At 41.6% G+C, this 25960-nt stretch overlaps 1 protein-coding gene and 1 pseudogene across 8 annotated transcripts in view; one reads left to right on the top strand and one right to left on the bottom strand.

The window, feature by feature from the left end:
• Nucleotides 1–25960, top strand: part of NEK7 (NIMA related kinase 7) — a 145117-nt gene that overhangs the window by 32559 nt on the left and 86598 nt on the right. For 5 of the 8 annotated variants that reach the window (XM_067027449.1, XM_067027454.1, XM_059058396.2 and 2 more), the window contains exon 2: nucleotides 21679–21763. In XM_067027449.1, coding sequence (XP_066883550.1) covers nucleotides 21707–21763 — 57 coding nt within the window. In that variant the 5' untranslated portion in view covers nucleotides 21679–21706. Of the gene's footprint in view, nucleotides 1–8265; nucleotides 8408–21678; nucleotides 21764–25960 lie in introns of those variants that run through there. The other 3 variants (XM_067027447.1, XM_067027459.1, XM_067027457.1) reach the window with 3 other exon arrangements.
• LOC131753285 (phosphoglucomutase-1 pseudogene) lies at nucleotides 1603–2924 on the bottom strand (annotated as a pseudogene).

Here is a 25960-nt window from a genome sequence, read left to right as displayed (position 1 = left end):
TCCATTTAGTTTAAAAACCTCTGTACTCCCGAGGATAGTTGTGCGTACACTGGCAGTAATGTACTGACGTTTGCAGTTTCCACGAATATTTCCACAAACGCCCCTACGTCACATCTCAGAGCCCCGGTTCCTCCCAGTCCAGATTCTGACCTCGGAATAGCAGTTTCAGCAGAACTGATGATCTGCTCCCCCGACAAGTTAGTCTTGGGCCCCATCTTTGGCCCTTTCTGCTGACTGCAGACGATGAAAGGAGCCTTCTTAACTTTGCACGTGACCTCAGATCGCTCTCAGTTTTCATCCCCTACCGTTCGCGGACGACCCCAGCAACAGCTGATTCCACAGCTCTCACAGTCACTACTTCCCATCAGCCTCTCGGCAGGTGGCATTACTCCAGCTGCCAGTAAATTTCCTTCAGCTGGTGTTGCGTCCCACTGCACGACTAGCGCAGGTTTTAACAGTCGCACCGCTCCTCATGCGAGGGGCTGTCTGTGCTTCACCTGTTGCCTGTGACCCAGGTGCAGAATCCCATCTTTGAGACTGCTTTCTGGACCACGCCTACTGGCAACTGCCATTGGCCAAATTCTTCAGAAAACAGACTCTGAGATCTGCATGCGTGGCCTTTTTTTTTTTTTTTCTATATAATGCTTTTGGGAACAACACCTGGGAGGAAGCAGGATGGGCAGTGGAGGTACTGAATTGCAGTGTGCCTGCAGCAGAGGCCTCAGCCAATCCCACAGGAATGTTCCAGGGCTAGACTGGCCCTTTGGGATGGTCCCAGGTTGATGGAGGGGTCTGGACCTCTGTATGACCGTCTATGGATGCAGCTGCCTTGAGAGGAGCTCAGGTGTGAGCCCTCAGCAGCCATCACTCCTGCAGCTCGAGGGACTAGCGCCTGACCTGGAGGGTGGCCTGGAGGCTTTTAGACTCTCTTCTTTCCAGTGCATGCATTTCATACCACTGATATTAATTAGTTAGTTGTGCAGCTTAACTCTTTTCTTTCTTTTTTTTTTTTTTTTTTTTTTTCCGGTAGCTTATTTTGCTTTAATTTCCCAAAATGTTTGTGTGAATGGGACTACGCTGCAGAACAAGGCAGAACTCTGTAGACGAGTATGTCTCACTCTGAGCAAAGAACTGATTGGAGAGAAGGCAGCAGAAACTGCATTTTGCCCGTTTATATGTAAACGGTAAATGGGGGGAAAGGCTTACAAAGGAAAAAGGAACTTGCACTGTCATTTCACGGGTGGATCCTCAGGACAGAAATTAGCTTCATGAGCTGATGCTCAGCCTCCGTCTTTCATTGTAGCGTAAACAGGACCTGGTGCTAAGGAGACAAACAGCCGCACACCAGTGGTGCACGAGGACACGCAAAGGAACTGACAGTAGTATAAGCCCCCGGGTCCTTTTTCTTCTCTTTCCCGGATAGCTCCTACGGGCATATCAGTTGGCAGTGCCTTGGGATTGTACCATTTGTCAATGACTGGTTGGTGGAAAAACCGAATCCCAAAAAGCCTGGCTGAATACACTTTGTTTCTGTCCGTGCTCTACACTCAGATGACTCGGAGGGCCTGGGCCGGCAGGCCGTACCGCACCTGGCCTGTCTTTTTAGCTGACAACAGTGGGTGCAGTGCGTCCCGTCCTCGCCTGGAGTTGGGACGACTTCAGGGCAGTAGAAATCAGGGGGGCCAGCATGGCCTGGGGGTCCCGGTGGATCCCGGAGACGCCCTTCTCATAGCTGTCGATGGACAGTCGAGCGGTGGCGCCTGCACTCCGGTGCTGCTCAGTCAGACGATGACGCGAGAACCAGCTGCAAAATGAGCCGCAAGCCCCGACTTCTTGAGACGCTTCCGTCCACCGACCCGAGGATTCAGAGTTATCAATTTTCGCCACGGTGTCAGCTTCATCTCCCACTGGGAACTGTTTCCCCACGAAGGAGCGATCAGAGATCAGGGCCTCCGAGTCCTGCATCATTTTGTTTGCGCCCTCGGCGTCCACCTCCTCGTGATCGTACCTGGCGAAGAAATTCCGGCCATACTTTTGCCAGTGGTCTTTGAGGATGTCCTCCACGCTCTGTTTGCGGGTGGCTAGGATGGAGAGCCAAGCAAGGAGAGCCCAGAGTCCGTCTTTCTCACGGATGTGGTCAGAACCGGTCCCAAAGCTCCCCTCCCCACAAAGGGACAGTTTGCTTGCATCCGTCAGATTGCCACCAGCCAGTTGGGGTTTCACACAAAGCCATCTTTGTAGCATTAGCCGCCCGGTCCAGGGCACCCACCACTGGTGGGCATGCTGCGTGCAAAGCCGCGGAGCCCGCTTTGCTGGAAATATGGTATGCTGGAGATGCTGGCAGCAGTGACAGCCACGGAGTCTGAAGGGTTCACGAAGGACCCATGCTTGCCCAGAATCATGTTTTGATCCCCATCTCCGTCAAAGGCAGCCCCCAAATCATGCTCTCCTGTCTTCATAGTCTCCACCAGGTCAGCTGCGTAGGTGAGGTTGGGGTCAGGGTGGTGGCCTCCAAAGTTCTCCAGGGGAACACAGTTAACTGCTGAGTTTGCGGGGGCTCCGAGTTCTTCACAGAGGATCTTCTTCACATACGGTCCCACAACTCCTTGCATGGCGTCTATACGGATCTTTAATCCGTTTGGACCAGAAAGCAGTTCTTTCAGTGCATTGAAATCAAAGATGCTTCTTAGCATCGTAGCATAAGCTTCCACCGAATCCACAGTTTCCACTGTGAAGGGTTTGAACTTGTTTTCCAGGTCAAACTGCTGCTTTCCCAGAACCCCAAAGGTCTACTTGCAGGTCAGGACAAATGGCATAGTCTTCGATTGTCTTGCTGATTTGGAAAATTTTATGTTATTGCTTCCGGGGCAGGACCTCCATTGGAAATATTGAATTTGATTCCAAAATCTCCATTGGGTCCTCCTGGGTTGTGGCTGACTGTCGGAATGATCCCACCAATGGCTTTGATCTTTCTAATGATGCAGGATACGGCAGGGGTGGAGAGGATCCCGTGCTGTCCAGTAACCACGCGAGCAATCCCGTGGGCGGCGGCAATGCGAACAATGAGCTGATGGCCTCCTTCGTGTAGAGCCTGCCGTCCCCGCCCACCGCCAGGTGGCTTCCTGCCGCTGCGCCGTCTCCGCGGTGGAGATGATACTCTGGATGAAATTCTCGGCGTAGTTGGCGCTGCTCTGAAACGCCTTCACCCGCTTCCGCAGCCCGCTCGTGCCCGGCTTCTGGTCTTGGTATGCCTTGGTCTGAACGGTCACGATCTTCACCGTCGTGGCGACTGGTTTCCTGGGGCCGGAGCGGACTCTGCTAAGCAGGGGGCGACCGGAGCTGTGGCTGCAGCCGCTGTGTCAACTCTTTTCTTTACGCACTGCTTTTTTCTTTTTTCCTCTGCTAGTTCTGTTTGCTGCTGAGAGAGGTGTTTTAAAACCTCCAACTCTTGGTTGTAGAATTGTGTGGGGTTTTTTTCCTTCTAGTTTTATCACTTTTTTTGCTTAATAGATTCAGGCTATCTTATATCAAATATAGGATTGTTGTGCCTTGTCGAATTGTACCTTTCATTTTTATAAGATATTCCTCCTTTTGATAATGCTTTTTGTCTTTAAAAGCTACTTTGTCTAATCTAAATAGAGTTACACTAGCTTTCTTTTTGGCCATTGTCATGTAGTAGTTCTTTTTCATTCTTCTAATAAATCTTTTTGTGTCCTACCGTATATGACATATCTTACAAACAATTTAGAATTTGTGAGTATCTGGTCTGATCAGTTTTGTCTTATAATTGGAGCTAATAGTGCATTCATTTACATTTAATGCCATTACTGAAATATTTGACTTTAAGCCCATCACTTTATTAATTTTCTACGGTTCCAGCTGGTCCTTGTTGCTCTTTTGCCTTCTTTCTTGCCTGCTTTGTCAATCATTCTGTTGTTGTTGTTGCTGTTTCACCCCTGCCCCATTACCTTGCTAATTATACTCTTTCAGTGCTCTGTTGAAGAATGCCAGGGAGATTTCAATGCATCTCTGACCTATTAGAGTCAACATTAAATTAGGACTTTTATCACTTTCATGGGCAGTGCTGCATTGCTTCTTTTTATAGATATCAGTTTGCTGGTGAAATTCTCTGTATTTTCAGCTAATTTACAGAGCATATTAATCATTATTTTAAGGTTTGTTTCTGATGATTCTAAAATCTGTTTCACTTTGGGGACTGTTTCTGGTATCCACTCCCCACCCCCCCTTTTTTTTAGGTTGTATGTCTGGTTTCTTGGCCAGCCTGGTGATTTTTATTGCACAGCAGATACCGCGTATGAAAACTCATAGAGGCCCTGAATGGTGCCACCTTCTCCAGAGAGGATTTGGTTTTCTTCTGGAAGGCAGTCCCCTTTCCCCTGGACCCGCGGAAGTCCGTCTGTCCCGGGTCTTGACCGCTGCCTCGGGTGCGTTCACCTAGACGTCTGCCCCATAGCAGTCTCTGAACTCCAGCTTTGTCACCCCAGCACCTCAATTCTGCCAGAATCTCTTGTTTAGCTTTTTAAGCTGTCAGCAACTGCTTTCTCTTTGGTTTTTCGGATTATTTGTGCTGCTAGACTTACTGGCTGCCTTCCCTCAATCTTGAACTTGTTCATGTTGAGTTTTTGTGATCCATAGAAATTTTGATAGTGATTCTTGCGGTCTGTGATGCACAGGCTGTGTTTTATTGTTTATAATTTTATTAATTTGTGGACTTTTTAGTGGGAGAGGGTTGTATTTGCATTCATTGGGGTGAGGAGGGAACAACAGAAGTGTAAATTAGTGAGTCTCCCCAGAATTAACCCCGTAGGGTGGATCTGATTTAGTGTCGTTAGGATAGCCACAAAACAGTTCAGTCTTACTTTGGCTTAAATTTCGCAGGCCTGTATCCTATTTTATCTCATTGATTCATTTCATACATTTGATAAACCCAGAATATGTAGTGCAGTACGCAGTGGGAATGGCAGGCTCCAAGTTTAGCAGAGATGGTTTCAGATAAAAAGGGCCAACAAATATCTCCTGGGTCCCAGGTTTTCACTGGGCCAAAATGTGACAAACATTGCTTCAGATCAAGGGTGGGCAAACTACGGCCTCTGGCCAAATATGGCCCTGACCCATGTTCTGAGTAAAGTTATATGCCAACACAGCTCCTCCTCCTCCTCCTCTGTACGTGTTCCACGGCGGCTTTGCCGTTAGGGTCGGGTGGTTGCAGCAGACACTGTATGGCCTGGGAAGCTGGAAATGTTTGCTCTGTGACCCTTTGCCAAGTGAGCTGGCTGACCCCTGCTTTAGACTCTGTCAGACTTCAGTGACTGAGTTCTTTTCTAGAATCCACCATTAATATGCTCAGAAATGGGCCACTGCTTTAAAAAAAGGTTCTTCTCTCTCCTCTTGCCTGCTGTTCTTCCTTGATTTTTAGAATTGCTTTTTCTGCTCCCGTCTCTCCTCTCTCTGGAACCTCACCCTGTTGATCATCTGCTGGGAGAAGGCAGGTGACAGAGGTGGGTGGGGTTTCTGCCCGAGGGACGTGCAAACCTTGAGGAAGCAGCAGGGCTGGGAGGTGCCTTTTCCCTCTCAGGGGCCACAGCAGGGGACACTTGAAGGTCACGTTTAAGCTTTGTTTCAGAATGCAGCAGATACTGAAACTGGTGTGAGACACAGACTGGTTCAGAGTCATCAGAATTGGGGAGCCTTCTGTTCAGCAGGGCTTTTAATGACCTGTGTGGCCGTCACGGAGAGCACTGTAGTTTAGATTCAGCACCAAGCTAAAATGTCACGTCTGAGGACACTTGATTACAGTCGTTCCTCTGAGGGCATCTAGTCTGCTGACTCTTTCTGGCTGAACGTAAAAAGTCAGAGGTACTTTAGCCACATCTCTTTCCAGAACAGAAATAACTCAGATGTGGCCGCGGCAGCACTGGAGCTCCACATTTGTTACACTGGCTTAGGGGCTGGGTGTTCGCAGGCATCAGTCATCGTGTTCAAGTTTTAGTGCCGTTGTAGGTGTTGTCAGGAATATGAACAAATGTGGCCCAGCCTTTGTTCACACCGAGGGCTGGCTGGGCGCCCTTGTCGCTTGGCGTCCCCTGCCAACCATGGGGAAAGGTGCTGAAATCCGCCACGGAAACCCAGTGCTTGAGGAGGTTTTATTTTGGGGTTGGAAGCAGATGACTGTCGCGCCTGTGGAGCCGTGCGCAGCCTCAGAGGCAGGCGGAGCGCCCCCCTCGCTCTCCTCCCCTGTCCCGGTGCCACGTCGCCGGGACAGTCTCGCCGGGGGTCGAGGTGGCTGGGGAGCCCAAAGGGAGCCACGGCCTCCACAGTCTCCCTCGTATCTAATGTGACTCTCGTGTCAGGGAGGGGGAGGATTAAGGAAAAAAATAGAAACAAAAATTTGTTGAGAAAATATCTTCCTGCCACTTCTGTTTTTAAGCTAGAATCAACACATTTGAGTTACAGGTGCTTTTAGAATAAAATAATATATTTAATATGAAGTTTTCATGAATTCTCACAGGGCATTTATAACCATTTCTCTCCCCGCCATTAATTTCCCAAGTCTGTTTAGAATCTCAGTGATTGTAATTATTGTGTAAAATTGAAGGGGGCTGAAATAGATGACACCTCACAACCCGCATGGTTGCTGAAACGCCCGAGCTCTCTCTGGAGCATCAGGTGATTACAGTTCACGTTTGCCCAGGGCCGCGCCTCCCAAGCCTGCTCCCTGAAACCGTCTTCCTGGAGCATCAGTTACACTTGTGGATTATTTGGGGGGAAAATGTTTTGTATAATGAAGAGGAGAACAAAAACGTCTCATCTTTTAACAGAAACAATTGACTTGGGGTGAGTTTCTCCCTGACGTGGCTCGAGGCCAGTTCCCCCAGGTCCCAGCGCTGGGCCGCCTCCTCCGGCTCCTGGAAGAGTTGGAGAGGCAGCGTGTTACCCACACGTCAGAACTCGGTTCCTTTCCTCTCCGGGGGGAGCAAGAGTATCTCTCTGTGGGGACCTTCCATCTCTGCCAGAGGAAAGGATGGTTCGGTGTTGACTTGGCCACTCTTAACGGCCTCTGGAGGCCGAAAGCCCCGTTCAGTGAATGGAGACCGTGGGGGAGAAGTGAGGACCATCGCGCTTCTGAGAGCACGTCCTCATCAGGACAGTCCTGCGGCAGAAATCACGGAAGAATGACACCCCCCTCCAGGGCCCCCGTGCCCCGAACAGGGCTGCTGGTGACGAGAGCTCAGAAGAAGCGGCGTTCGTTTCATCCGCAGCCTGGACAGTGCCCGAGGTGGGCTCCCTGGGCTTCCTTTGGTTTCCCTCCTTCCTTCCGTTTCTTCCTTCCCGTTTTCTTTTATAGATCCTTTCTTTTTCAAAGATCCTTTTCAGGAGAGTAGCGGTGTTTGTACCTTGATGATACAGTAGAGAGCTCTGAAGGTGAGAGCATGTCTTAACGCTTACTTTTTGCCGGGCTGAGACCTTACTTGGCATGTATCTGAACTGGCAGATAGTAAGATGCTTGATGGTTCTTCAAGTTCAATAGCTTAGATCTATATATTTGTTATTTAAAACATCATACTCAGAGGGCTTCCCTGGTGGCGCAGTAGTTGGGAATCCGCCTGCCAATGCAGGAGACACGGGTTCGAGCCCTGGTCCAGGAGGATCCCACATGCCGTGGAGCAGCTAAGCCCTAGAGCCACAACTACTGAGCCTGTGCTGTAGAGCCCGTGAGCCACAATTGCTGAGGCCCGCGTGCCTAGAGCCCGTGAGCCACAACAAGAGAAGCCACCACAGTGAGAAGCCCCCACTAAAGAAAGCCAACGTGCAGCAATGAAGACCCAACGTGGCCAAAAATAAATAATAAATAAATAAGTAAATAAAAACCAAACTCAGATATTTCATTTATATATATATTGTCTGAAATAACTTCCAAACATGGTAATTTAGGGAGTAAATCAGATTATATATGGATTTGAAACTAATGGATAATCTGTTTTAAACCAGGAGGGGGGGGAGTTATTCAGAAGAGACTTCCGTGGGTGCTGAGAGATGTTTGTGTTCCTTCTAATTTCCCTTTTTAAAAAAAATAACATAATAATAATAACATGTTAACGACAGAAATCCATCAGAGAGAGTCTGGAGCTCCTGCTGCGGCTGCCCCTCCCCCACTCCTCCTCCTTCCAGGTCACCGTGAGTCAGTGTCCTGGAATAAAAACCCCACTGCTTCTTTCCTTTGGGGTCCAGCCTAGACTCAGAAAGATGTTGAGTGTGAGCTGCTTCTTTCGTCTTCTTTGCCTGCCTCTGAAGCAGCGCAGTTAGTGGGTCCAGCACGAGCGGCGGATTTGGGGGCCGGCGTGCTCGCCACCACGGCGGCCGTGATGCTCCTGGACACAAGGGCGAGGTGGGAAGAGCCCGGCCCGCTTGCCTAGGGAGTTCTCATGCTGTGTAGCTTGCGAACCGAGTCGTGCACCGTCATCACATGCGTGCCTTTTTATGTGTTTATTCTTTTGTACCCTGCTTTTAGATGTCACATGTAAGCGATATCATATGATATTTCTCTCTCTCTGTCTGACCTACTTCACTCAGTATGACAATCTCTCGGTCCATCCATGTTGCTGTAAATGGCGTTATTTTGTTCTTTTAATGGCTGACTAATATTCCAGTGTGTGTGTGTGTGTGTGTGTGTGTGTGTGTGTGTGTGTGTGTACACCACACCTTCTTTATCCATTCCTCTGTCGACGGACATCTAGGTGGCTTCCGTGTCTTGGCTGTTGTAAATAGTGCTGCTGTGAACATAGGGGTGCGTGTGTCTTTTCGAATTATGGTTTTCTCCAGATACATCCCAGCAACTATATGCCAGTAAAATGGATAACCTAGAAGAAATGGTATGTATTTATTCTTTAATGGAGAGATGCTGGTCCCACTCCAGACCTGTTCAGTCAGAATCGGGCAGGAATCTGGGCGGGGAGCCCAAGCAGCTAAACAACAACAACAAGAACAGCTCCGCAGGTGACCTGATAGCCAGCCAGGGTCGCAAACTACTGACCCATAGGCTGCACTCAGGGTTCATTTTGTTCAGAATGATGTATCAGAAAACACCTCTTACTTTGGTTTAAACAACTGTTTGCCGTGGAAGAAACGTATTAATGCATAATTAAGAAATGAAGGACATGTATTTACTCACAGCCTACACTGCACACTTTTTGACTTCCTCTTGTGTATCCTTGGTCTTGGATTTGAGTTAATCCTTTCCCCTACTGAGTGGTGGTACTCGAAGCCTGTTTCTTACTAGGTTTGCTGAACTAGGGAAAGAGCAAGGGCGAGTAAAAAGATAAGTAAAAGGACGGCTCACTGGAGCATTTCTTTTCCTTAAGAGACATTAGAAATTTTTTTTTTTTAGGAATATGAAACACCGAAGTTTCTAGGAAGAAGAAACTTTATTCTTTCAGGTTTGATATATTTATTCAGAGGGTGATTCAACTACAGAATGAAGCATTTTTAGCATTATGAGACCCAATGTTTTAAAATCTTTTTCCTTGCAATTCTATTACTAATTTATAACCTGAAGACATTGTTTCATCTGCAGTTGTTCATGCGTTCAGGTCTTTCTGCACCATGTCTGATGTGATCGTAATGAAGGTTGCAATGTAGTAGTAGCTATGATCACAATCCTCTAAAATAATATTTTATAATGGGTTTACGGGAAAGAAGGAGGAAGGGAAGAGAGTAAAAATTTGAGGACTTAGTAAGGGACATGTATTATCATCTTATTTACAATAATAGAATTTTGAATTTGCTAACAACCAATCGAAACTTATCCTAGATGATACTTTTAAAGACATCCACTTTTTGGCATTTTTGAGTTCTAACAGCATGACCTACTGGCTTTTGCAGTTCAAGGTTAAAAACGTAACTTTAGTATCAGAATTAAATAATAAGGCAGAATCAAAATATTAGGTCACAGACAATTTGTATTAGTTAAATTCATTGGGAAGTGAGTTATAGTAAAGCCACAACACTGATTTCAGTAACTCAGTGGATATGGGAAGTGATTAGTTTCCTGACGTGTGCTCATTTCGTTTTTGGGTCGTTGGTCCCTTGATTAATCTAAGGATTCTGTTTCACATGCTCCAGGCTTTTGCATCTAAGATGCTTATATCTTATACATGGATGTATAGTAAGGAGGAAGATAAGATTGAACCAGCCAGGTGTCAGCAAGAGCCATAATAAAAACATCAGACCTGATTATCTCAGCCTTTGTTTTGTTACTTTTCAGTGATGCCTTAACATAAAACAACATTAAAGTGGTTTTTCAGTAGACACTTATCTGCCTTGTAATGTAGAACCCTTCTTTCAGATGTTTTAGAGAACATGTCTGAAGTGTAACGACAGCTTTAAAAAGATTTAGTTCAAAGAAAGCGTTGTTTGCCAAATGCTGTGAACTTTTCTTCATTTCACTCTCTTGAAAAAATTCACCATAAATTATTGCATATCAAAAAAGTTTATATTTAACAGTTTAAATATTTATCTGGCTATCTGTGTTCTACTTTTTTCAATACACCACTCCTATTGACTAGTCAACAACCATAAGCATTTTGTAGGAATAGGAATTCATAAACAACTGTCCTCATACTGGGTTTAATCGTTCAATGAAAATACAGCATTTACGTTCTCTCAGCATCCAATTATTTATTTTATTTTAGACCAATTCTAAGTCATTGAATTGTCAGGGGACGGTAATGTCTACATTTCCACAAAATTAAAAGGTTCAATACATTTCTTAATTTGCCATAATTTTTATTAGAAACTCTCTCTCTTATTTCCTTCTTCCTCACATGATGACAAAAATATAAAAGGCAAACATGATACCATCTTTTGTGATGATTTTATTAGAGTAAACAAAGGAAGAATGAGTAAGGAGAACCTCACTGAGACCACAAGGAGGTGTGTGGGAAGCAGGATGATTTCAAGTACTTTTCGTTTTCTTATTATCATACCAAATAAAGACCTTCTATTTTACAAGCATCCTTATTAAAATCTAACGTTACCTGAGCAATCCCATTCCTAGATATTTACCCATGTGACGTGAACACTTACATGTAAACCTGTATGCAGATATTTATAGTGGCTTTATTTGTAATCGTCCCAAACTGGAAAATAATGCAAATGTGTGTTAACTGGAGAGTGGATACGCAAGCAGTGATACCTCCATTATGGGCTGATGGAACTGTTCTAATTTTGATTCTGGTGGTAGTTACAAGACTAAATTTGTCAAAATGTATGGAAATCGAACAGGAAAATGGCAAGTTTTCCGTATATAAGTTATACCATAATAAAAAGAAGTGCTAAAATAAATTTTGGACAAGATAAGTAGACTAGAAGAATATAGATAAGGCTAATTTGTACTTTCCTTTTTCCAGACATTGTAATAGGAACCTTAACATGCTTTATCTCCATTTAACCTTCTATTTATATATTGGTTTTCACGTATTCAATTCTAGATTTATTTTTAACTCTACAATCACTTTGATCTATTGGTTCGTTCCGATAATACTTAAATGTCTGCCATTGCTTTTATTTACGGTTCCTTCCTGCGTCTTCCACCTTCTGTCTGAGAGCATTTTCATTCTGTCTTTTCTCTCTACTGATTTTTGTTCATGTGGTCATATTTGCTAGTGCCTAGTTATTTTTTATTATGCATTAGAGATTATATGTGTAGAATTGTTTGTAGCAGTAATTTGAAACCTAAGATATTCTCTTTCTCCAGAGTGTATTTTCATGTGTTTCTGCCAGGTGCCTGGGGGTTTTAGCTATCAGAGATGACCTCAATCCAGTTTCAGGATTTCAGATGATTTCGTATTGTGAAGGTGTGTTTACCAGGGTTAAGGCTTTCAAGGTCCCAACCCAAATTGTGGGGCTGTTTGCCACGCCCCTTGTTGAGCTGTGGACTACACTTTCTGTAGTCCCAAGAGGCTGGAAGTGCTGTACAGCCTCTCGGCATTATAACTGGCCCTCCACAGGCAGTGCAAAAAATGCCCAGATATTAGACCCACTTCTCCTTGGTTTCCTTCATCCCTCAGACACTGGTCCTTTAATTCTTCCCTATTTCCACAGCTCCGTGATACATTCAAGCAGACTGAAAAATATTTCTTTTGTGTAACTTGTTGCCCTCAGAGGGGAGGGTTGTTCTGAATTATCCTTTTGCTATTATGGAAGCTACGTTTGCCTGTACTGTTTTTAATACCCATACGTGTATACAAATGTGCTTTTCTTAAAGATAATTTTATTCTGGGCTTCCCTGGTGGCGCAGTGGTTGAGAATCCGCCTGCCGATGCAGGAGACACGGGTTTGTGCCCCGGTCCGGGAAGATCCCACATGCTGCGGAGCGGCTGGGCCCGTGAGCCGTGGCCGCTGAGCCTGCGCGTCCGGAGCCTGTGCTCCGCAGTGGGAGAGGCTGCAACAGTGAGAGGCCCATGTACCACAAAAGAAGAAGGAAGGAAAGAAGCAATACTGCCATTGTTTGCAGATGACATGATACCATATACAGAAAACCCTAAAGTCTCCACCAAAAAATTATTAGAACTAATGAATTTAGTAAAGTTGCAGGATACAAGATTAATATACAGAAGTCTGTTGCATTTCTATACACTTAATAATGAAACTATCTTTAGATCAGAAAGAGAAATCAAGAAAATAATCCCATTTACAGTTGCATCAAAAAGAATAAAAAACCTAGGAATAAATTTAAGCAGGTGAAAGACCTATACTTATAAAACTGTAAGATATTGATGAAAGAAATTGAAGATGATACAAATAAATGGGAAGATATATCATTATTCATGGATTGGAAGAATTAATATTGTTAAAATGTCCATACTACCCAAAGTGATCTACAGATTTAATTCAATCCTATATAAAATACCCATGACATTTTTCACAGAACTAGAAAAAATAATTTTAAAATTTGTATGGAACCACAGAACCCCAAATAGCCAAAGCATTCTTGAGAAAAAAGAACAAAGCTGGAAGTATCATGCTTTCTGACTTCAGACTGTGCTACAAAGCTACAGTAATCAAAACAGTATGGAACCAGCACAGAAACACACACATAGATCAATGGAATAGAATAGAAAGTCCAGAAATAAACCCATGCTCATATGGTCAATTAGTCTATGACAAAGGAGAGAAAAATGTACAATGGGGTAAAGACAGTCTCTTAAATAAGTGGTGTTGCAAAAACTGGACAGCTACATATAAATGAATGACATTAGAAAATTTTCTCACACAATATACAAAAATAAACTCAAAATAGATTAAAGACTTAAATGTAAGGCCTGAAAACATGAAACTCTTAGAAGAAAGCAGAGGCAGTGCATTCTTTGACATTGGTCTTGGCAGTATATTTTTTGATCTGTCTCCTTAGGCAAGGGAAACAAAAGCTAAAATAAATGGAACCTAATCAAATTTAAAAGCTTTTGCACTGAGAAGGAAATCATCAACAAAATGAAAAGACAGCCTACTGAATGGGAGAAAATATATGCAAATGATATATAAGGCTTAATCTCCAAAATATGTAAAGAACTCATACAACTCAGTATATTAAAAAAAAATCCAATTAAAAAAATGGGCAGAAGAACTGAATAGACAGTTTTCCAGAGAAGACATACAGATGGCCAACAGGCACGTGAAAAGATACTCAATATCATTAATTATTGGGGAAATGCTAATCAAAATCACAATGAGATATCACCTCACACCTATCAGAATGGGTGTCATCAAAAAGACAAGAAATAACACATGTTGGAGAGGATGTGGAGTAAAGGAAACCTTCGTGCATTGCTGGTGGGAATGTAAATTGGTGCAGCCACTATGGAAAATAGTATGGAGGTTCCTCAAAAAATTAAAAATAGAACTACTGTAAGATCCAGCAATTCACCTGCTAGGTATTTATCCAAAGGAAATGAAAACACTCATTTGAAAAAATGTATGTTCCCAAGTGTTCATAGCATTATTTAAAATAGTGAAGACATGGAAACAACCTAAGTTTCCATGAACAAATGAATGGATAATGAAGGTGTGGCATATATACACAATAAAATATTAATGAGCCATAAAAACAATGAAATTTTACCATTTGTAACAACATGGATATACAGAGAAAGACAGCATGTAGACAGAGAAAGACAAATACTGTAGGTTTTCACTTGTATGTAGAATCTAAAAAAGAAAACAAAACGAACCAATATAACAAAGCAGAAACAGACTCACAGACACAGAAAACAAACTACTGGTTAACCAGAGGGGAGAGTGGTGGGAGAGGGGGAGATAGGTAAAGGGAATTAAGAGGTACAAACTACTAGGTAAAAAGTAAGTAAGTTACAAGGATATAATGTACAGCAGAGAGACTGCAGTCAATATTTTATAATAACTTTGTATGGAGTATATTCTATAAAAATATCAAATTACTATGTTGTATGCCTGAAACTAATATAATACTGCAAGTCAATTATACTTCCATTTTAAAAAAGAGAACTGTTTTCAAACACATTGAAGAGCTTTAGCTAATAAAAATAATTGATATGAGAGTTACAGGACAGTGTATTGAATTCCCCTTTCCTAAAGATTCTACTTGGCAAAATTTGGCTGTTATGAACTTTTTATATATGGCCTTTCTCCTAAGAACTTACAGTTAGGTTTTTCTGTATCATTTGCATCCTGTACCCTGCTCTTCCTAACACCCACCCTATTTTGGTTTCTTCTCTATCAGTCTAGTCTGGATGGTGCTACTACCCGTGCCCTGTGTCCTCCAAGCTAATGATGACTTTTGGAGTTGTCTTTAACTTTCTGATCAGTCAGAAGTCTTACACGTCTAAACATAAGCCACTCTAAAATCTGTCCTCTGTTCCTGATTTTCCATTCATTCAGCAGATGTTTATTGGGTGCCCGTTATGTGCCAGGTTCTTGCTGGGGGAGTACAGCAGGGAACAAAATGATAAGGTCCTGCCTTTATGTTACCTGCCTTACAGCAGAGGAGATAAACAATAAACAAGTTTAAAAACGAACAAGATAAATTATAAATTGTTATAATTGCTCCATAGGAATGAAAGGGTGATGCCATGAAAGGTAAACAGGGAGGGCTGGGTCCTTCGTTGGAGAGGATTGTTAAGGTAGGGGCAGCGTACAAAGGCCCTGAAGCCAGGAAAGCCTTAAAGGGTTTCAAGAGCAGAGGGGTTTTCATGTTGATGGCAGGTCATTAGCGAGAGAGACTAGATGACCTGACGTGGGAGAGGGAGGCAGGAGATGCTTCACAGGGCCCTGCCGTATTTGGCAAGGAGTTGGGATTTTAGTCCAAGAGTAGTGGGAGTGTCAGGAAGTGACTTGTGTTTTAAAAATATTGGGGTGGCCAAAAAGTTCGTTCAGGTTTTGCCGTAAGATCGGAAATACCGCTGTGAAGAGAATGGTGAAAGAAGAGAGACCACTTCCCAGGCTATTAGAGTAACCTGTGGCGGAGATATAGTGACACCTTATAGGGGTGTATTAGTGGCAGTAGAGGAGCAAGGACAGATTTGAGATTTATTTTGGAAATAGAACAAGCAGCACTTTCTGGTGTGTTGGAATGGGGAGCAGGGAGGTGAGGGGGAGGGAAGAGTCACAGGTGAGTTCTAGGTTCTTGACTGGACCAGAGCTTCTGAAAGTGTGGTCTTTCGACTTCTGGGGATGCTGAGGGTTGGGCTTGGGTGGGGTCCCTGAGGTTCATTCATGTGGTCTGCAAGAGCAAATGATTTTTGTAATATTAAGACATTATTTGTAACAGCACTGATGCCTTAGCTTGAATCCGTGCAGCAATACCAAACTACTGGTCTTTGTCTTCTCTACCCATATGGAATAGTGATAAAAAGTATGAGTTTCATTTCAAAATGTACTTGATGAAGCAGTTAAAGAGTATTATTTTTATCACATTTCAACCTTTGAGTACAAGTCCCTTAATATGTGCGATGAAATGGGAAGTAGACTTTAAGCACCATGGCAGCAAATCAAAGTTGTCTTGAGAAAAGCCTCTCTTCAGGTGTTGGAGGAGCAGCCTGACAGCTGGTGTTTTCATGGGACACCGTTTTCACTTGAAACAGCAACTGACATTCAGACCTAGGTGTTTTGTAGACATTTTCTTGAAAATTAACTGCCTGTCATTTAAGGGAAAACAAGTGACATTTGTTTGTTACTAATGATAAAATTTGAACTTTTAAAGTGAAAGTTGGAATTTTGGAAAAATTATATTCATCGCTCTGTCCTTGACATCTTCTGGTATTTAAAGACTTCTGATGAGATTAGTGGTGATATTTATGAATATGTTTTTGAATATTGTATAATGAAATGGTCAACATTTATAGAGGATCTGAGTAACTAAGGGAACTAAAATTTTTCCAGATGACCAGTGCAGGATGTTACAAAATCATGCATGAGTAAAAGATCTATTTAGAGGGCAAGAGAGGCCATTGGATTTTCACATTACAGAGTACAAAAAGTTCATTGGTAAGTTTTGACAGTCCACGTTGCAGTTAAGCTTTATGAATCTGCCACTTGTCAAGTTTGGTGTTAGTACTAAAGAAGAATATCCACAGGGATGTCCACAGTGGGTATTAAAACACTCTATTTTCCAACTATACATCTGTGTAAGACCAGATTTTAAAAAATATACTTCAGGGGCTTCCCTGGTGGCGCGGTGGTTGAGAGTCCGCCTGCCGATGCGGGGGATACGGGTTCATGCCCCGGTCTGGGAGGGCCCCGCGTGCCACGGGGCGGCTGGGCCTGTGAGCCACGGCCGCTGAGCCTGCGCGTCCAGAGCCTGTGCTCCGCAACGGGAGAGGCCGTGACAGTGAGAGGCCCGCGTACCGCAAAAAAAAAAAAAAAAAAAAAAAAAAAAAAAAAAAAATATATATATATATATATATATATATACTTCAGCCAAAACAACATATCTCAACAAACTGAATGTAGAAGACAGACATTAAAGAAATTTATAAAATGTAAAACAATGTTTCTCTTCTAATTTTTGAAAAGTAAGCTATTTTTCATAAAAATATGTTATTTATAAGCATGTAGTGATTGCTGTTATTTGTAAATGAATTAGTATGTATTTTAAACATTTCTCAGTTTTAATTTCTAATATGGGAAATATTGATAGCCAGGATCCACATGAACAAAAGGTCTTTGGGGTTTTCAGATAAAGAGGGTCCTGAGACCCAAAAGTTTAAGAAGTTTGGGGTGGATCTACTGAGTAGATGGTGATACACGTAAAGAGATAAAGAAGATTAGAGAAGCTTGCCTTTTTTTTTTTTTTTTGAAGAATGGGAGATGGAATCTTTTATTCAAGAATTGTGAAGATATCAGGTTGTCATCTGGATATTGGTATTTGTGGCTTAGAGCTCAGAAGAGATGCATGTAGTAGAGAGAAATTTCAGAGTAATCGTACATGGTGAGTAATCAAAGTCATGGGACTGGATGGGTTGACTTGAGAGAATGTAGGTTTAAAAAAAATAAAGATTCAAGTCACAGAGCACTCCATCATAAATGTTGGATAGCAAAAGGAACTTAGAAAAAGTAGCTATAATGTGGGAGAAAATCCAGGAGAATATGGGGCACAGAACATTTCCAGAAAGTGAGATAGTTGTGTTGAAAGCTGGTTGAGGTGAAGTAAAAGACCTTGGTGAGGGCCCTTATCACCTCTTGTCTGGACTGTTGCCGTAGCTTCTTGACTGGTCTTGCTTGTGGCTGTGAGCCCCTCTACTCAGTCACACAGCAAGAAAGGTTGTCTTTCAAAAAATGAACTTCCCTCTCTTAGCTTCTTGAAACCCAGCATTAGCTGGATAAAGTAAATATCATGAAAGCTTTTTCATGAGCAGACAGCTGTCTATGTTGTTAGCCTAACCTTCCGATATTAACTCCCCCCAGCTATCTCTCACCACCTGCCAACTTTAATTTTACTTACAAGATGTGTTCTGCTTTTGGGTATTTTGATGTGTCCTTTCCTTTTCCCGGGTTTCCTGTCTTCATTGCCTCATCTAAACCTTGTGAACTTCTCTTCCTTATCGAAAATCCGATTCAGGCAGCACTTTCTTTGGGCAGCCTTTTTTTATTGAAGATTGGTTGACAAATTTGTTGAATTTGATCACAATTTTACTCACCATTGATTTTAGACTTATTAAACTCTAGCAATTATTATTTGATGTTTTTATGACAGAGATACATTTATTCATTCATTAAATAAATATTTGCTCAGCACTCATTTTGTGCCAAGCATTGACCCAAGAACTGGGGCACAGCCGTGGATGACACAGATAGATCCCTGTATCATGGAAATTATAATCTAGAAGACTGAAGGCATGTTTAACATATTTATACATTAAGTGTGTTTTTATTTCATTTGTGAGGTGATTAGTGGAAAGAGATAATATATAAATATATTTGGCCTTTGGAAATATGATATTAAATCAGTATACAAACATTGATATTTTCTTATTCTGTAAAAGCATTAAAAATCCAGTGACACATGGAACTGTGTTAGATGTTATGCAAAGAAAATTTTGTTGCATATTATTCATTGTATTACTAAGCTTATGTGCAATATGAGTATTTCATACAGAGTTTTATTTCTAAGCAGAGGCTCTTTGACCTCTGTCTGGGATACTGTAGAAGTGATTTCCCTGTTATGCAGATTGTTAGATTAAATCACTTCTAAGTTTCCTTTGATTTTTGTTTCTTTTTTGTGTTTTTTGTTTGTTTTACTTTGGCTTCTTTGCTTCATAATTTTATTTGCTTAGACATTGTCACACATCAGGAGGTGTGATGAAACCCACTTTGTTATAATCTAGCACAGCATTTCTCATAGTGGCTTCTCTTCTTAGGATTAGTCACACTGTGGGATATTAAAATATGTTACACAAAGAAAGCATTTTGTGCTTAAATAAGTTAAATATAAGTGAAGTTGTTTTTTTATAACTGCAGGCCTGCTTGGGTCCTTTAGTAATATTTAGCTAATATTTACTATGACTTTCTAAGAGAGATTCATATAGCGAGTAGTATTTCACAGAGGTCTTTGACCAGGAAACCTTTTTTTTATTAAGTGTTTTGGGAAACTATCTGTGGGACACTAGATGTGAAATGTTGATTTTAATTACTTAGATTTCTTTTTTTTAATTTTAAAAGTCTTTATTCTGATGTTGTCTTGCTTAAAAGGTAACAAAAAATGAAAATTTCTTGGTGTTCTGAAATGTGCAGTTTTGAGTAATAATCTGTCCTGCATTAGAATAATAGCATTAAGTTGTAAGATACCATTTTGGATGTGTAGTTGGCTTGTAATAGCTTTTCTTTTCCTAAGCTGGAGAAACTATTTAATTTATACTACCTTTTGCAAAAGTGTCCTTGTTGCTTATACACATTTTAAATAACCAATGTTGCCTTAATGTGTAGCCTTAAAGCATTGTCTCTTGATTGTTTAATGATTCAGATTTCACACTAAAATGTATTCTAATTCATTACTGGGATTCTCTTTCTCCTTCCCTCTCCTCCCTCCTCAAATCCAATACTATATAAAATTGAATCCAAAAATACATAAGTAGGATTATATATCATGACTAAATGGGGTCCATCCTAGAAATGAATACTGGCTTAGCGTTCACCAAAATGAATGTTCAAAATTTAAAATAAGTGAACTACCAAAATTCAGCATTTTAACAATTTAAAACGTGTATAATCAGCTCAGACACAGAGGAAGAATTTGACAAAAATCTAACATCTATTCTTTATAAAATCTTTCAGTGAAGTAAGGATAGAAGGGCACTAGCTCAACCTGATAAATTAAGGGCATTTATGAAAAATGTATGTCTTAAATTATACTTAAAGGTAAATGGCTGAATGCTTTCCTCCTGAGATAGGAACAAGAAAATGATGTCTCTGCTTCTATTCATTGTACTGGAGGTTCTAGCCATTGCAACAAGGCAAGAAACTACAAAAAATCTACTTGAACCAATAAGAGAGTTTAGCAAGTTTGCAAGATAAAAGGTCAATATACAGAAATCAGTTGTAATTCTGTATGCTATCAGAACATTGAAATAAAAAACCCCTACCACTAACAATAGTATCAAATACAATATACTGAGGAAATAACCTGAAAAAACATGTGAAAGACCAGTATTGAAACTGAAAACCATTATTGAAAGAAATTAAACCTAAAATAAATGAGATATCCTGTATTCATGGGTCTGAAGACCCAATATTATTAAAATGTCAGTTTTCTCCAAATTGATCTATAGAGTTCATGTAATTGTAATCAAAATCTCAATAGACTTTTTAAATAGAAACCAACAGACTGGTTCTAAAATTTATATTAAAATCATATATGTGATTAAGCATGTAACACAACTTTATAATAAACCTACACCATACACTGGTATATTATATATATGTGTGCAGTCATTTGATATATTATGAGAATGATATAGTAGCACTGTAATGGGGTGTGGGGTAAAGGACAATCTTTTCAGTATTTGATTTGAAGTCAGTTGGATAGCCATGTGGAAAAACAAACTAAATATTGACTTCACCATATATTGTACAGAACTTTAATTTCAGATCAATTGCAAATTTAGATATGAAAGGCAAAGCAGTAAAGCTTACGTTGAAAGATAATATATGAGAATTTAGAGTAGGAAAGTAATTCTTAAATTATTAAGCATTTTGTACACAAAAGCATTAACCGTAAAGGAAAAGATTGATCAATTAGAACATATTAAATTTATGGATTTGTGTTCATAAGTTAATTAAAAGATGCCTTTGGGAAGGTTTTCTACAAGATGGTAAAAAAATATTTGCAATACAAATAACCATGTCTAGAGTATTTTTATTGCTTTTTAAAGAGTATAATGAAGTGAAAATGTGTTTTAATTTCTGTGTTGATCCTATTTAAATGGACCCTAGTTTTTTAACCCACAAGATTTCAGTTATAAAATTACACTTACGAAGAACCTAGAGATACTTGGTGTTGTGTAGAATGAGTGGAGAAGTGGCTCCTGGACAGGGGTGTCAGCTGTGTTTCTAGTTCAGTTCTTGAGGCTTGTTCAGGACTTGGTGTATGCTTGGCCTTCAGCCTGTGTTTACTGAATTAATGGGTGGATGTTTTGTAATTACAAAAAAATATATGCATAAAAGAGTAAACACCCTCATATGAGGACAGGCCTTTTAAGTGTAAACCTAAAAATCACAGTAAGCGTTATAGTTGGACATGAAGAACAAAAGTGCTGATAGCATTTGTAGGATATGAAGATGAAGTGCATTTTAGGAATGTAAAATGTTAGCCACAATTCTGGGAAGCTTACCATGGTGATTATCTTCTCACGTCGGGGAGGGAGAGGGGAAGCCTCTTTGATCTATAAGATGTAATGGAGAAGAGAGAATTTCATCTCACAAAATGGGATTTTTCTAAGCATAACATGCTACTTTTGATAAGAATTGGCTGAGATCGTGAATATTTGTGTTAGCTAAGCAGAGCTTGGACTTGGCAAATGGCAGATAAGAGTATGGAGTGTTTTAATGGACATTTTTGAAGCATTAGGTTCATCTCAAGTCTGTGGTGGTAATGATGGCATTATTTAAATTTCAACTTCACATTTTTTGCAGAGTTCTGAAGTTCCTGTTGCTTCAGACGATGGATGAGCAATCGCAAGGGATGCAAGGGCCGCCTGTTCCTCAGTTCCAACCACAGGTAATTTGTTCTAATAAATGCAGCCGTTAGAGAGAGAGAGAGAGAGTGTGTGTGTGTGTGTGTGTGTAGACGTACATGCAGTGAGGAAGGAAGTCGTACATGTACATACATGTACAGTCCCTTTAGGAAATAAAGTAGCCAAAAATGCTAGTTATTCATTTCCAAGCTTCAATCAGGGTTGTTTCTATTATAAAATACTGTTTACGGGCTTCCCTGGTGGCGCAGCAGTTGAGAGTCCGCCTGCCGATGCGGGGGACGCGGGTTCGCGCCCCGGTCCGGGAGGATCCCACGTGCCGCGGAGCGGCTGGGCCCGTGAGCCGTGGCCGCTGAGCCTGCGCGTCCGGAGCCTGTGCTCCGCAACGGGAGAGGCCCACATACCTGGAAAAAAAAAAAAATACTGTTTTAGAATATTTAATTCTCATGTACAGATATGAAAAAAGAGGGGGGGCAGCTTTAGCTTTTAACTTGAATTGAATGACCTACAGGCTTTGGGAGCTAATGTTTGGCTCCGAGAGGAAGAGAAAAGGCAGGCGGCGCCCGTGTGTCTGGTGCCTGTCTCTGCTCCGGCTGGGCCTGCATTGCCCACGACTGCCTTCTGTTACTGTCACTTTTCTTATTTTCTCTGAGTAGAACTGTGTTTCCCCTGTTACGTAGTTGCTCGTTTTTTATAGCATGAAATGAGGTTAAAGGAATGTCTCAGCAAAACATGTACACACACTATAGAAGTTAATCACGTAGCATGCTGTGTTCACTATGGATGCTTGCCCTAAAGCCCAACGTATGATGACGTGTCTAAAATAACATTCATCCCTGCACACAGGCAGCAGTTCGTTCCTGTTGTTGTTATTAATAAATACAGAGTTTTTTTTGGTTTGGTGTTGGAGGCCTTCTACCGTGTCCCAAATTTAATGTGCTAGGCTTGTCCCAGTTTTGCTTGATCGTATGTCTGGAAGTGAAGAATTGGTAGATGTACTTTTGTGGTATCTTTGTCTGGTGTTGGTATCAGAGTGATGGTGGCCTCATAGCATGAGTTTGGGAGTGTTCCTCCCTCTGCAGCTTTTTTGGAATAGTTTCAGAAGGATAGGTGTTAACTCATCTCTAAATATTTGGTAGAACTCGCCTGTGAAGCCATCTGGTCCTGGACTTTTGTTTGTTGGGAGTTTTTAAATCACAGATTCAATTTCAGTACTTGTAGTTGGTCTGTTACAGATGTTCTTTCAAATGAGTTCTGTAGTTGGATAGGTTTGGGAGGCTTGGATTGACTCAGCTGCTTCATGACAGTACTTTCTCAAAGCCTTCCCTGTATTATTAGGGTGCGCTGTGAATTTCCTGGGTGGGCTTCTGCGGTGTAGTGTTTTCCAGACTTTTTTGACCATGGGATCCTTTTCGTTTAAGCACATTTATTGGCTTCTCTCGGAATCCATGTCTGTGAGGCACAGTGCAGGAAATACTGCCTACATTATAAACGGTCCTTTCTGCCTCTGTGACTTTATTCGTCTTGTACCCTCACCCCCCTCTCCAGTTTTTGAAATCCTGACCACCCTTTAAGGACCATCTAACATGCCATCTCCACTCTGAAGCTTTTTCTGATTTTGTGAATGTAATATTTTTTCCTTGGAAACGTGATGGTGCAATCTTTGTATGTCTCTTCTGGTATTTCTGAGGCCTTTGTGTCATTTTACATGGGCATTTTCCTTATCTTTGCTATTGGCTTAAACTCTCCTTGAGGAATTAGACTGTCTTACTTTCGTTGGATGCCCTGTGATACTGCAGCTCCCCACATGAAGCAGGGTCTCAATAAGAATGCGTGATTGAAACCAACCAGGGACGCCTTCAAATGAACATGTTTAAATTGGCCCTTTACCCAGTTGAATTTTACATTGTTTTCTTTGTTACACCCGTCTTAATTCTCTGTACCACATTCAGAAAAGAGACCCTTTAGAGCTTAGAGTAAGGCCAATATTTTAATTTCAAGATGATTGTTTTTTTTTTTTAGATCTACCATCTATATTTTGTGTATGGTCATAAATTATCAAGATTATAGTAAGCAGTTTCTATCTATTAGATACAGACGTATCTTAGTGCTAGTTTTACACACATACATAGATACTACGGGTCCGTATTAGATTGTTTCTAGTGAAGACAGTAAAAGAAGCACTTCTAAAATTAGGTAGTTCATGTCATGATTTTGAAATTCTGTTTTGAACAGTCCTAAATTTCAAAGGAAAAAAAAAAATGAGCACTTTCCTTGTTGCCTTCTACTGACTCAGCAGCCAGGAAAGCCTTGGTTTCCTGGGACCGGGCAGCACACATTTCAGAGCCCCGGCTGTGGTTCTGCATCTCTTTTCACACAGTTCCCTTCGTCTCTGCCTCCTCCTGCTGCTCCCGGGGGTGGCGGAAGGAGGGAGGGCTTTTCCTGTCTCTGCGTCCAGACTGATGGTGTGAGATTACCTGACAAGAGTTTACAGGCGTTATTGCTTATGAAGTCTTTGAAAAATGTTACTGCTCTCAGTAGCATGATTTTTAAAGGCTGGCAAAGGACAGGCTCTGCTAGGGGCTGACAACCTTCTTTTGTTTTGTTCCACACCATTGGCCTGAATAACGGGGTGATACGGCAACATATGGTTAGCTGAGTGACTCCTACTTTTGTGATGCTAATACGTGTCTGGACATAAACAGAAAACGAAGTCAGCTTTCTAAGTGTCAAATACCAATCCCCTGTATAATGACAAGTGATGTATATTCTTGGCATATCTTCCTTTTTCTTGTTCTGAGATGAATACTCTAACCCCATAATGTGTAATATGTGGTCTCACATATTACTGTGAGAGCTCCTTTTTTTTAGTACTGTGAGTTCCTTTTTTATAAGCTTTAGCATGTGAGATTTATGTATCTCTATTAATTTTTGTGTGTGTGTTTTGTCATTCTCTTGAACTTAGGGAAATTTTTTTTTTTCTATCAGCTTCCTTTTCCTTCCCTTTTTCCTTTGATTCCTCTACTAAAGCCAGAAAGTACTGAAAGGATGTTTTGACTAGATTTGTATCCTGTTGGACTCTTGTTGGTTGAACAATGGATTTAGCTTAATTTAAAAAAGAAAATTCAGACTATTTAAAAGATGGTGACAGAGAAATAGGAAAATACTTACTAAAATACTTTAGCATGAGACTAATTTTAAACAATGGAAGTTTACAACTAACATTTTTTGGGTATTTTGATTTCTGATCATTGAGTGAAGAGTGCTGTGGTACATTCACGTTTCATCACAAACGTAAATGTCAACCAATTATAATCAGAGCACAATTTTAAGAATCTATGGGAGTGATTAGAAGGGAGGGTTAATTTTAATTATGATAATCACCAGGACTTAGGTTATAATTTTTGTTTGTAAATTTGAAGATATCTAGTGTAACACTTTGGCTACCTGTGAAAGAGGGAAAAAGCTTCCCAGATCTACAGGTAGGAAAATAGACGTTCCTAGTTTTTATTGCTTGGAAGGTATGAGAACCTTGTCTGGGAGTCTTCCAGCCCAAGCAGTAAGGTAGACCAGCCATTCCTTCAAGCTTCCTGGTGGCCCGAGTCGCCGTCCCCCTGTGCTTTTGCATCCCTGTGAAGCGAGGCGTAGGGCTGAGCTGCAGCTAACCTTGTAGCGTGTTTGGGGTGGTGATCTGGGCGCTGTGTGGGCCGGAGCGACGTCGCCCCCGGCGGACTGTGCTGAGTGAGGTGAGTTTGCATTGTATTACCCGCCCCCCGTCTTTAGCTCATCTTACAGAATTACTGTATGAAATAAGGGTCATCGTGTAGTTTGCTTCTTTTGATAAATTGATTTTGCCAAGGTGTTCGTCATAAGTGGCATTGAGTACAGCTTCTGTTTTTCGAATTCTTTATGGAAAGTTAGGTGTGATGTTCCCCTTTTGACAGCTGGCTTTGTTGAATGACTTTAGGTTCCGGAGAACGAGCCGCAGCTGTTCTGAGGAGAGGAGGCTCCTGCTGTAGTTTCGGTTCATGACTGTGAACCTCAGGCAGAGGGTCCCCTGTCCCAGCAGTCATGCCGTTGGTCCCTTCACTCCCTCTCCGCTCAGTGACGTCTCGTATCTCTGCTCTCCTCACACCCCCAGCACCGTCTCCCGTCCTCACACTTAGCTGGTGCCCTTGCTTCCTGTTTCGCTTAAAAAAACCAAAACCATCGGAAGAGAACTT

Source organism: Kogia breviceps, chromosome 1 (assembly GCF_026419965.1).
Source record: "Kogia breviceps isolate mKogBre1 chromosome 1, mKogBre1 haplotype 1, whole genome shotgun sequence".
Lineage (NCBI taxonomy): Eukaryota > Metazoa > Chordata > Mammalia > Artiodactyla > Physeteridae > Kogia > Kogia breviceps.
The sequence above is the reverse complement of the archived record's forward strand: the minus strand, read 5'-3'. Positions and strand labels throughout refer to the sequence as shown.